The sequence below is a fragment of the Aedes aegypti genome, chromosome 1 (genome assembly GCF_002204515.2).
Source record: "Aedes aegypti strain LVP_AGWG chromosome 1, AaegL5.0 Primary Assembly, whole genome shotgun sequence".
NCBI classification, from domain to species: Eukaryota; Metazoa; Arthropoda; class Insecta; order Diptera; family Culicidae; genus Aedes; species Aedes aegypti.
This window is the reverse complement of record NC_035107.1, coordinates 288,297,102-288,309,525: the sequence shown is the minus strand read 5'-3', so window position 1 is coordinate 288,309,525 and position 12,424 is coordinate 288,297,102. Positions and strand designations below refer to the sequence as shown.

The window sequence follows — 12,424 nt, the reverse complement described above, 5'->3', positions numbered from 1 at the left end:
TTAAAATAACAATATGTTTAGTACTAAATACATGCCTTGTCATTGTATCTTCAACTTTCTAGAAGAATACCCCCATGAAAAACTTTTCCTAGTTGAGCTATGACGAAACGCCCCACTTACCCCGGATTCTCACTTGCCCCGGGGTACCTTAACATTTTTTGTTCGAATTTCTACAGAAGTTTTTGGATAAACCGACCTGAAGGCGAGGCGGAATAGTAGGTATGTTCCGGATGAAGGCTCTATGACTTGTGGAGAGATTCTTGGACATCCATATAACATGTACGAAAATTCCAGTGTCATTGGACCAGGAAGCACATAGGTACCTATCGATTCTATTCGTCGGAAGATGCGAGCCGGTCGCAACTACGATTAATGCAGCTGAAGGGATGTCTATTAGACAGTGTCCAAGGACTACGTCTGTCTAAGGATGTTTCCCAAAACTGCGGAAAAGGCGGATAAAGTAGTCTTGCCCCCCAGAAACCGTCGGATGCTTGCTGTACGTGACAAAATCGATGCGGCGTCAATAACAGCAGATGCGGTGAAGGCACTGCTATTCAGCAAGACGATGCTGAGGGTAGCGAGTCCTGTCCAATCTTTTCTGGTGGAAAACTTTCTCGACTTCCTAGGGCATAGAGTATCTTGGTACTACACGATATACGAATACAAATATGATCAATTGGCAGAAAGGTTTTGGTTAATAACTGCCGATGGGTGCTCAAAAACTCCACGTGGAGAAAAATCCTCTCTGTCTCCGTTGGAATAATGTTGGATAGTCGCATGGTTAATTAAGATTCAGGATTTCCGACACAATAGAAGTAATCAACACGCTCCGATATTTTCACCAATTACTTTTATTTTTACTTCAATAACTACAATTGAAAAAAGTACGCCCTAGTAAAAAGCATATAATAGCAATAATAATAATAATAATCATATTCGTTTATATTGTAATAGTCATGTATCATATCAATTCGTGTTTTGTTCGCACGTTCTGCAACAAATGGATTAAGCTGCCGATAAAATGGCGTTCTATCGCGAATCTGGAGTTTTGCCACCACTACTTACCTGTAATATACTATAGAGCAGACACCGTGGCGGTTTGATGGAATGTATCTTTTTTGAAGTTCTCGTGAGTATCAAGTATTTTTATGCATAATTCTCGCGGTTTCCAATACGTTACGTGATGGAACATACGGCTAGGTCAATATATAGCATAGACTGTAAGTTGGATGATAACGACGATGATTAAATAATGGGAAGGAAATTTGCACAATAATATTGACTTTCGACAGCTGCCTTAAGATTGGCAGCTGCCATTTGGAAATGTATAATCTTTTGATCGATCTCCTAGGTATTATCCCGCGGTTTTTGGCAGTGTTCCGCACACTTACTTCATTCTACGATTTGTAAATGCGATTGCCGCTTTTCAACGTACATACTTCTTGATAAGTTTCCAGCCCGCCGGGTAAAATGTATAATTGATTTTGAGGAGTGTACGCGTTACGTATAAATTCAAAATAGCTATTTATGCCATGTACTGGTACGTGGCGCAGACCGGTTCCACAATCCGACCGTGCTGCATGTCCTGTATGGAAATTTTCTGTATGTGACACGATCGGCACATGAGTCTGCCTTCGTACGGGTAGCACCGTTTGTCCGGTTCGTCCGTTAGCTGCATGCCGCACTCTTCGCAGATGTAGCAATCCACGTGGAAGTCCTTGTCCATGGCGACCACCCGGACCGTTTCCTCCGTTCCCTCGACCGGGGTGATTCCTGTGGAAGAACAACCGTTAGAATTCAACCGTCTTATTCGTGAAGATCCCCTACCTTTGCCACAGCTGGCACACTTCGGCGCGAACATGCTGTGGTAATCGTTGACGCAGTAGATCTTGTTATCCACATCCACCGTGAACGGAACACCGTCCAGGCACTCGTTGCACACGCAGCACCGGAAGCAACCCGGATGGTACGATTTTCCCATCGCCTGCAGGATCATTTCCATGATAAGGTGTCCGCAGATTGCACACTTTTCCGCCGTCTGCTGGAAGCCGGAGTACTGCAAACGAAACAAACACGGATTAGGAGCGAAGGGCGGCAAATGATTCTAGACGGCGGTCGGTACATTTACCATGTAGTCTTCCTCGCAGTAGACCCGGCCGTGCACGTTGTAGAAGGCCTTTCCCCGGAGGGCACGCCCACAGGAGCAGCAGATGAAGCAGTTGGTGTGGTAGAGGTTGCCCATGGCTTGGCAGGCCGCTCCGGCACCGGTTACCTTCTCCTTGCAGGTGTGGCAGATGCCTGGAACGGAAAGCGAGGTGGTTAGAAAGTTCTCGGCTAGGCAAAGCGGAATGTTCCCAGATGAGAAGTTCTCCGGAATTTCCAGAAATAAATTCTGGAATGGATTCTGTGATTTTCAAATAAGGGATTGGAGTTCTTGAGTGGAATTTTCTGGAATTATTGGAACAAATTGTTTTGAACGTGTTTCCTAGGGTTCTTTTAAAGTTCTAACCATTAATTATACCGGCCGCCTTACATCTCAAACTCCGTATCGTAACTAAACTTTGCAGAGATGTATAGCTCGAAAGATTCTGATGAAATGCTTGTCCTAATCCTGTAGAACATTTAGTCGACTCTCTCGGAAAGATATTTGGCAGCTTTCTTGTTTTTATGTTCTTGAAAACTTTTTACGGAGTTCTTTGGAAGATCTAGCTGATTCTTACGAGAACTGAATTTCATTGGGATTTAAGACAGATTTCTAGAGAGATACTTAGTGAATTCCTTGAAAGATTTTTGACAAATTGGTTAGAAAGTTAGTTGTGGACTTCAAATAAGATTTTTGATAGCTTCCTTGGCCAAATCTTATTGGTGTTTTTAGCTGATTTGTAGGGAGATCTTTGGCACATATATTTGTTGTAGTGGCTGACGAGATCTATGGATACATTTATATAAAAATCTAAGATTTTCTTCTTAAGCAGATCTTCTTGAAGGATTTTAAACCCAGATTCTTCTTCTTCTTTCTGGCGTTACGTCCCCACTGGGACAGAGCCTGCTTCTCAGCTTAGTGTTCTTATGAGCACTTCCACAGTTATTCACTGAGAGCTTACTATGCCAATGACCATTTTTGCATGTGTATATCGTGTGGCAGGTACGAAGATACTCTATGCCCTGGGAAGTCGAGAAAATTTCCAACCCGAAAAGATCCTCGACCGGTGGGATTCGAACCCACGACCCTCAGCTTGGTCTTGCTGAATAGCTGCGCGTTTACCGCTACGGCTATCTGGGCCCCAACCCAGATTCTTAGAAAACTCCAATATATCGAGTGCTTTGTACGAATTTAATATAAGCGGATTTCTGATGAGGTCTTATTTGACTTGCCCTTGATCTATGACAAATTCCTTGCGAGATCTCTGATGAAATTTTATGTGGATTGCAAAAAATATTTTCAATACGTCTTTCCCTACACCCTTAACAAATTTCTTGTGATATTCTTAGTAAACACTTAGCTGGGATTTTTGGAGCAAGTTTTGAGAGGTTGTATAAGATTTCTTTCAAACTGTTAGCGGATTTCGCAAGATTTAAATTATATAATTTTTTAATATTTTTTTTTGAAAATAAATGAAGAAAATTTGCTAACATCGTTGGAGGAATAATTTTAAAAGCATACACCAGCGATTTCTCAGAAGTTACTTGAAGGAATTCCTCCAGGAACAAAAACAGGCTGCTCCCAAGATTTCCGAAAGAAATCCTGTAGCACCGATGTCCAAAAATCCTACAGGAATGTATTCTTCCAGAAAGACATATGAAGACTTATTGAAGAAGAACATAATACTGGATGTTCCATGTTATCCTACTACAATTCCTGCACGAGTTAATAAGCCCATTTTTCCAATAATAATTTAAGCCATGTCTACAAATATTCCTTGTATTTTTTTCGCATGGATTCTCCCAGAAGTCGTATCCTAGCTGAAACAGGAAAGTTTCTCAGCAGTAGCAAAGACTGGATAGTTTATCAACAGAATCTTGAAAACAACTACCGAAAAGCTAAACATTACATATATTTTGCAATTGGATTAAATGGACAAATTGATGTGAAGTTTTGCGAAAAAGTTATACGTCTTCTCAGTGAGAATCGAACTCACGACTCCCTGATATCTAGTTAGGGCACGTTACCCCTACGCCATGAGAGGACTCATGGACGCAGAAGTTAACCTGAATTCGATTCCAGCTCAATAATCACGTGGTCCTTTTTGGCAAAGTGCACCTCTTTCGGAAGAATTAGATGCCCATCCAAACACAACGCTTTCTATATATATCCAATGCCTAGCCCGAGAGCGCAATATTTTTTAGGTAGTGAAATGCCACACATCACTCTCCAGCGACGTGGTGGCTGAGATTTCTATTGTGTAGGATCCAAGAGGTGCACTTTGCGAAAAAGGACCACGTGAGCTGAAATCGAATTCAGGTTAACTTCTGCGTCCATGAGTCCTCTCATGGCGTAGGGGTAACGCGCCCTAACTAGAGATCAGGGAGTCGTGAGTTCGATTCTCACTGAGAAGACGTGTAACTTTTTCGCAAAACTTCACATAAATTTGTCCATTTAATCCAATTGCAAAAAATATATGTAATGTTTAGCTTTTAGGTAGTTGTCAAACTTCCACTCGGTTGGTTAGCAGTAAACCACGATTCATAATTAAAAACAAGTAGAATCTTGAAAGCTTCTCGGAAGAAACTAGAAAGTTTCTCAGCACTAGCAAGAAAACTCTTACACAGAAGCTAGAAAGTTTCTAGCATATAAGCTGGAAATCTAGTTACACTGAAGCTTGAAAGCGTCTCAAACTGATGCTGGACGGCTACTCACACATAATCTGGAAAGCTATTCTGCATCAAACAAGTAAGTTTGTCATCTAGAAGCTGGAAAGCTTCTCAGTCAAAAGTTGGATAGCTTCTTAGACAGAAGCTGGAAACAGTGTTTTGCACAAGTTTCATGCAAAGGCTGCTAAATCGGTTGGTTGCGGTCTAAGCAGGAGCTAGAAAACACCTCACTAGAAGCTGAAAAACTTCTATTGTAAAAATGAAAAGCTTCTAAAACAGCTTCTCTTCCAGATGCTGGAAAGTTTCTCTTCTAGTAGCTGGAAAGTTTCTCTTCCAGAAGATGGGAAGCTTCTCTTCCAGAAGCTGGGAAGCTTCTTTTTCAGAATCTGGAAAGCTTCATTTCCAGAAGCTGATGGCTTCTTTTCCGAAAGCTTGGAAGCTTGTCTTGCAGAAGCTGGAAAGCTTCTCTTCCAGAAGCTGGAGAGCTTCTCTTCCAAAGCGGGAAAGCTTCTCCCCCGGAAGCTGGAAAACTTCTCTCCCGGAAGCCGAAAAGCTTCTCTCCCGGAAGCTGGAAAGCTTCTCTTCCGGAAGCTGGAAAGCTTCTCTTTCGAAAGCAGGAAAGCTCCTTTCCCAGAAGCTGGAAAGCTTCTTTTCCAGAAGATGGAAAACTTCTTTTCCAGTAACCTAAGCTATTAAAAGCTGGAAAGCATCTCTTTTAGAAGCTGGAAAGCTTCTCTTCCAGAATTTGGAAAGCTTCTCTTACAGAGGTTGGAAAGTTTTTCTCCTGCAAACTGGAAAGCTTCTCTTCCAAAATATGGAAAGCTTCTCTTCCAGAAGCTGGAAAGCTTTTCTTCCAGAAGCTGGAAAGCTTCTCTTCCAGAAACTGGAAAGTTTCTCTTCCAGAAGCTGGAAAGCTTCTCTTCCAGAAGCTGGAAAGCTTCTCTTCCAGAAGCTGGAAAGCTTCTCTTCCAGAAGCTGGAAAGCTTCTCTTCCAGAAGCTGGAAAGCTTCTCTTCCAGACGCTGGAAAGCTTCTTTTCCAGACGCTGGAAAGCTTCTTTTCCAAAGTTTCTCTTCCAGAAACTGGAAAGCTTCTCTTCCAGAACTTGGAAAGCTTCTCTTCCAGAAACTGGAAAGTTTCTCTTCCAGAAGCTGGAAAGCTTCTCTTCCAGAAGCTGGAAAGCTTATCTTCCAGAAGCTGGAAAGCTTCTCTTCCAGAAGCTGGAAAGCTTGTCTTTCAGAAGATGGAAATCTTTTCTTTCAGAATCTGGAAAGCTTCTCTTCCAGAAGCTGGAAAGCTTCTCTTCCAGAAACTGGAAAGTTTCTCTTCCAGAAGCTGGAAAGCTTCTCTTCCAGAAGCTGGAAAGCTTATCTTCCAGAAGCTGGAAAGCTTCTCTTCCAGAAGATGGAAAGCTTCTCTTCCAGGAGATAGAAAACTTCTTTTCCAGAAGCTGGAAAGTTTCTCTTCCAGAAGCTGGAAAGCTTCTCTTCCAGAAGCTGGAAAACTTCTCTTTCAGAAGATGGAAATCTTTTCTTCCAGAAGCTGGAAAGTTTCTCTTTCAGAAGCTGGAAAGCTTCTCTTCCAGAAGCTGGAAGGTTTCTCTTCCAGACGCTGGAAAGCTTCTATTCCAGAAGCTGGAAAGCTTCTCTTCCAGACGCTGGAAAGCTTCTTTTCCAAACGCTGGGAAGCTTGTCTTCCAGAAGCTGGAAAGCTTGTCTTCCAGAAGCTGGAAAGCTTCTCTTCCAGAAGCTGTTGCTTTTCTAGAAGCTGGAAAGCTTCTCTTCTAGAACCTGGAGAGCTTCTCTTCCAGAAGCTACAAAGTTTTCCTCCAGAAGCTGGAAAGCTTCTAAAACAGCTTCTCTTCCAGATGCTGGAAAGTTTCTCTTTCAGTAGCTGGAAAGTTTCGCTTCCAGAAGATGGGAAGCTTCTCTTCCAGAAGCTGGGAAGCTTCTTTTTCAGAATCTGGAAAGCTTCATTTCCAGAAGCTGGTGGCTTCTTTTCCAAAAGCATGAAAGCTTGTCTTGCAGAAGCTGGAAAGCTTCTCTTCCAGAAGCTGGAGAGCTTCTCTTCCAAAGCGGGAAAGCTTCTCCCCCGGAAGCTGGAAAACTTCTCTCCCGGAAGCCGAAAAGCTTCTCTCCCGGAAGCTGGAAAGCTTCTCTTCCGGAAGCTGGAAAGCTTCTCTTTCGAAAGCAGGAAAGCTCCTTTCCCAGAAGCTGGAAAGCTTCTTTTCCAGTAACCTAAGCTATTAAAAGCTGGAAAGCATCTCTTTTAGAAGCTGGAAAGCTTCTCTTCCAGAATTTGGAAAGCTTCTCTTACAGAAGTTGGAAAGTTTTTCTCCTGCAAGCTGGAAAGCTTCTCTTCCAAAATATGGAAAGCTTCTCTTCCAGAAGCTGGAAAGCTTCTCTTCCAGAAGCTGAAAAGCTTCTCTTCCAGAAACTGGAAAGCTTCTCTTCCAGAAGCTGGAAAGCTTCTCTTTCAGAAGATGGAAATCTTCTCTTCCAGAAGCTGGAAAGCTTCTCTTCCAGACGCTGGAAAGCTTCTTTTCCAGACGCTGGGAAGCTTGACTTCCAGAAGCTGGAAAGCTTCTCTTCCAGAAACTGGAAAGCTTCTCTTTCAGAAGATGGAAATCTTTTCTTCCAGAAGCTGGAAAGCTTCTCTTCCAGAAGCTGGGAAGGTCTTACTCCAGAAGCTGTTGCTTTTCTAGAAGCTGGAAAGCTTCTCTTCTAGATCCTGGAGAGCCTCTCTTTCAGAAGCTGGAAGCTTCCCATCCAGAAGCGGGAAAGCTTCTCTTCAAGAAAATGGAAAGCTTCTCTTCCAGAAGCTGGAAAACTTCTCTTCCAGAAGATAGAAAACTTCTTTTCCAGAAGCTGTAAAGCTTCTCTTCCAGAAGCTGGAAAGCTTCTCTTCCAGAAGATGGAAAGCTTCTCTTCCAGAAGATGGAAAGCTTCTCTTCCAGAAGATAGAAAACTTCTTTTCCAGAAGCTGGAAAGTTTCTTTTCCAGAAGCTGGAAAGCTTCTTTTCCAGAAGCTGGAAAGCTTCTCTTCCAGAAGCTGGAAAGCTTCTCTTTCAGAAGATGGAAATCTTTTCTTCCAGAAGCTGGAAAGCTTCTCTTCCAGAAGCTGGAAAGCTTCTCTTCCAGAAGCTGGAAAGCTTCTCTTCCAGAAGCTGGAAGGCTTCTCTTCCAGACGCTGGAAAGCTTCTCTTCCAGAAGTTGGAAAGCTTCTCTTCCAGACGCTGGAAAGCTTCTTTTCCAGACGCTGGGAAGCTTGTCTTCCAGAAGCTGGAAAGCTTCTCTTCCAGAAACTGGAAAGCTTCTCTTCCAGAAGCTGGTAAGCTTCTCTTCCAGAAGCCGGGAAGGTCTTACTCCAGAAGCTGTTGCTTTTCTAGAAGCTGGAAAGCTTCTCTTCTAGAACTTGGAGAGCTTCTCTTCCAGAAGCTACAAAGTTTTCTTCCAGAAGCTGGAAAGCTTCTCTTCCAGAACTTGGAAAGCTTCTCTCCCAGAAGCTGGAAGCTTCCCTTCCAGAAGCTGGAAAGCTTCTCTTCAAGAAAATGGAAAGTTTCTCTTCCAGAAGCTGGAAAACTTCTCTTCCAGAAGATAGAAAACTTCTTTTCCAGAAGCTGGAAAGCTTCTCTTCCAGAAGCTGGAAAGTTTCTCTTCCAGAAAATGGAAAGCTTCTCTTCCAGCAGCTGGATGCTTCTCTTCCTGAAGCTGCAAAGATTCTCTTCCAGAAGCTGGAAATCTCCTTCTCCTGAAGCTGAAAAGTTTCTCTTACAGAAGCTGAAAAGCTTCTCTTCCAGATGCTGGAAGCTTCTCTTCCTGTAGCTGCAAAGCTTCTTTTTTAGAAGCTGGAAAGGTCCTTCTCCAGAAGCTGAAAAGTTTCTCTTACAGAAGCTGTAAAACTTCTCTTCCAGCAGCTGCAAGCTCCTCTTCCTGAAGCTGCAAAGCTTCTTATCCAGAAGCTGAGAAGGTCTTACTCTAGAAGCTGAAAAATTTCTCTTCCAGAAGCTAAAAAGTTCCTTTTCCAGAAGCTGGAAAGCTTCTCTTCTAGAATCTGGAAAGCTTCTCTTTCAGAAGCTAGAAAGGTTTTCTTCCAGAAGCTGGAAAGCTTCTCTTCCAGAAGCTGGAAAGCTTCTCTTCCAGAAGCTAGAAAGCTTCTTTTCCAGAAGTTAGAAAGCTTCTCTCTCTAAAACTAGAAAGATTCTCTTCCAGCAGCTGGAAAGCTTCTCTTCCAGAAGCTGGAAAGCTTTTCTTCCAGAAACTGGAAAGCTTCTCTTCAAGAAAATGGAAAGCTTCTCTTCCAGAAGCTGGTAAGCTTCTTTTTCCTAAGCTAAAAAACTTTTACAGAAGCTGGAAACTTCTCTTCTGGAAAGCTGCTCTACCAGAAGCTGGAAAGCTTCTGTTCCAGAAGCTAGAAAACTTCTCATCCAGAAGCTGGAAATTTTTCCTTCCAGAAGCTGGAAATGTTAACTTTCAGAAGCTGGAAAGCTTCTCTTCCAGAAGCTGGAAAGCTTCTCTTCCAAAAGCTTCTTTTTCGAAAGCTGTAAAGCTTCTGTTCCAGACGCTGGAAAACTTCTCTTCTGGAAGCTGGTAGGCTTGTCTCGCAGAAACTGGAACACTTGTCTTCCAGAAGCTGGACAAAATTTCTTGCTTATCTCTAACGTCCGCTCAACACTCACCGAAGTACTCTCCCTGCTCTTCGTTCTTCTCCATCTCCTCCTCCAGCTGCCGGGTGAGCTCCTCGATCTTCCGCTCCGCCTCGGTCGGTCCGGTAGGGCGCGGCGGTGTCACGTTGTACGGCAGGAGGTTCTTCGTTAACCCTACAATGACATTCAGGCTCCGTCATAAGTTGTTATCTCCAACGAACTGTTCTACTCACGTTTGCCGGAACCGCTTCCGGTGCTAAGTTGCGATGGCGTTGGCGAAACTGCGGAAGGCGCACGGCTCTGTGGCGCCGGGCCGCCGGAGAAGGAGCTCTGCGCGCTGTTCGGTTTGCTGCCGGGTGGTGGTCCGGCGGAAGGCTGCGATGTCGGGGGAGGATTTGGGGAAGGTCTGCTGGTGACGGGGCCACCTGACGGCGTCGTGGCACTTCCGGCGGATGAGGATGCGATCGTTGTCGGAGGTTTTGCGGTGTATTGGTGGTGTGACGATTGGCTGGATGTGGAGTACTGCTGCTGGTGTTGGTACTTGTTTCCGCCGGTCATGCACACGTAGTCCGACCCGTTGATGTCCTCGATGAAGGACTTGTTCAACGAGCTGGAACCGGATATGGAGCTGCTGCGCGATGGGGAATTAGTTTTCGCACCTTGCTGTTGGTACTTGATGGCGTCGGCTGATTTTGGTGGCTGGGTACGAGAAGGACGATTGGTGGAGTTTGCTTGTGAGAGATTGTACGTGTGGAACTTACCAGTGATGGGGCTGACGTGTGCTTGGGAGACTTTTGGTAGTCATTGGGGATAGCTGCGGAGAGTGGGACTCCGGTGGCTTGGTATTTGACGTTGGGCAAGTGCACGGGCTGTGGTTGCTGGGCGATTTTGAGGGAGACGTTGCTGTTGCTCGGCGAATGATGGTATGGTCCTGGCGGTGGTCCTTGACCTGCGGTGACGTACCTGGAGTTTGCACTGGGGTTGACAACGGTTGTTTCGTATATGGGAAGTTCGGGGAGTTGATAATGTGGATTGTGAGGGACCTGAGGACTACTGGTGTCATTTCGGTGGTAGTAGATTTGCGCGGAAGCCTTGGTAGCTTGAGGTTGAGCCTGCTGTCCGGATGCTGTTTGGAGGTTCTCGTAGATGGGAGGCTGTTCATGAAGTTCTGGTGGCTGAGGAGTGTGAGCGTAGCGACCGGCATTACCGTTAGGTGGTAGATGGGACATTCCTGATCCAACAGGAACTTGAGGCTGAGCTTTGACGTTGTTGGATTCAAATTTTCTTTCGTACATGAGCGCGTCTATCTGTTGAGGTTGAGCAGGAGGATAGTAGTCTATGTTCTCGTAAACGGCTTGATACCGCGGGTCGTAGTATTGCTGAGGATGTTGTAGCTGTCCGCTAGCGCGTGGACTGCCACCGCCCGAGTGATGAGATGAGCCTCCAAGCGAATGGGTGGGGCTGTTGCTAACTCTGTAGTAGCCAACATGCGCAATGTCTCCTGGTTTTCGACCAGCTGTTGAAGCCAGCATCTGACCTTGATACATACGGGGATCGTTCATTAGCACAACATTCCCGGACCCGATGGCCGTCGAAACTGGGACGTAGTGGCTTTCCATCTGCATCTGTGCAAGATGTTGGCTACCCCTGGACATCCCATCCGACATCATCGACTGCTGGGGATGGGCCATTCTGGGTTGTCCTGCACCCGAGCCGTCCCCATCCAGCCTCATCTGATGCATTCTGGCGATCAACGCTGCATCGGTGGACTGTGTGTGGATGTGATTGGACATGATTGCGATTGCGGTGTTGTTTCCTATGAAAATCGATACTAATATAGCCTCTCTCTGTTTGCTTCTTCTCGCTAATGATGTCTTTTGTTGTTCTTTCAGAATACTGATAAATCGGACTATCACAAAGGCCTTCAACTGCAACAGCAGATAGCAGGGCTCACTATCTACCGGGGGCTGATTCAAACTCGTGAATCACTCAGAGCCTCATCGTAAAATTTCGAATATTCTCATAATCTGGTATCGACTTCACGTCAGCCGCTGAAATCTTCAAAATAATTCCTTCGCTTAAAGCTGATGCTTTCACTGTTTTTGCACCAACACACACGCTTCCTACAACCTCCGCGGAGCACCTTTTCAGTGTGTTAATAGGGTGACGGCACCGTTCACAGCGACGAAACACCCATCAATGGGGATCGGACTCAAAGGTGTATTATACGGCACATGAAGCCCCGTACGGAAGAAGAGGGCAATTTTGTTTTCCCTTGACCTCTCTCACTCGTCCGTTTCTTTCCTGCCTGATGGTACCTTTTTTCTGCTGCTAGAAGCATACCATCATACACCATACACGAGCATGTATGCAAGGCGAGCCTACGACTGGCGAAGATGTTACTCAAAGCACCGGAGAAGACACCTCTTTCGAATCTATCGCACCTTGTGCTGCCCTCTCGCTCTCTCACCTGGCCACTGAGTGGCCTCTTCTCCGTAATGATGTGAATGAATCAGTCTTTGTTGAGCTCACTGGCGAGTTTTAAAATGCGTCCACTATCACCTTAATCGAACCTTTTTCCGGATCACCAACTATCGCCCGGTGGACTAACGGCTAACACCAATCCACGGCATCACGTTTCGGTGGAATTTTGTGTGAAAAGTTGACTTATTTTCGCCAAAAGGGTGGAGAACTATCTGCTCCGATGGGAATCCGTTTTCGATTTTCGGATCAACACTACGGGAAGCATACAGAGATGTATCCTTGGTGGTGTGTGGCCAAAAGCACACATACAGGCACACATGGTCAGAGTAAACGAGAAGTGCTGGAAGTGCTTCTGGGATTCGGATTTGACGGGACAAATGTCAGAATTGTGACCCAAAGGGTGGGGTTCTTTGATGATGTGAATGTCTTGGGTTGACTGTTCTGAAGACATTTTTTATGATAACTAATTATAGTGGTAGTCGAC

The 12,424-nt window shown here is 45.0% G+C and overlaps 1 protein-coding gene across 2 annotated transcripts; it reads right to left on the bottom strand.

The window, feature by feature from the left end:
- Positions 1 to 923: 923 nt before the first annotated feature.
- On the bottom strand, positions 924 to 12,217 carry LOC5565601 (LIM domain-containing protein jub). 2 transcript variants are annotated; one of them, XM_021838103.1, is made up of 6 exons: positions 10,218 to 12,217; positions 9,690 to 10,155; positions 9,490 to 9,630; positions 2,123 to 2,298; positions 1,828 to 2,056; positions 924 to 1,773 (listed from the first exon to the last, which is right to left on the bottom strand). In XM_021838103.1, the coding sequence occupies exons 1-6, from the start codon at positions 11,247 to 11,249 to the stop codon at positions 1,526 to 1,528; spliced, it is 2,292 nt and encodes a 763-aa protein (XP_021693795.1). In that variant the 5' UTR covers positions 11,250 to 12,217; the 3' UTR covers positions 924 to 1,525. The 2 variants fall into 2 exon arrangements, with proteins under 2 accessions (XP_021693795.1, XP_001649952.2); XM_001649902.2 differs by having other exon boundaries at positions 2,129 to 2,298.
- Between the last annotated feature and the right edge of the window lie 207 nt (positions 12,218 to 12,424).

Bases quoted from the DNA above. Each gene is read 5' to 3' on its own strand.
- LOC5565601 (XM_021838103.1), bottom strand. From the start codon at position 11,249: ATGTCCAATCACATCCACACACAGTCCACCGATGCAGCGTTGATCGCC. The intron at 9,631-9,689 runs GTGAGTAGAACA...ATGTCATTGTAG, and splicing joins CGGAAGCGGTTCCGGCAAAC to GGTTAACGAAGAACCTCCTG. The intron at 2,057-2,122 runs GTACCGACCGCC...TTTCGTTTGCAG, and splicing joins AGGAAGACTACATGGTAAAT to TACTCCGGCTTCCAGCAGAC.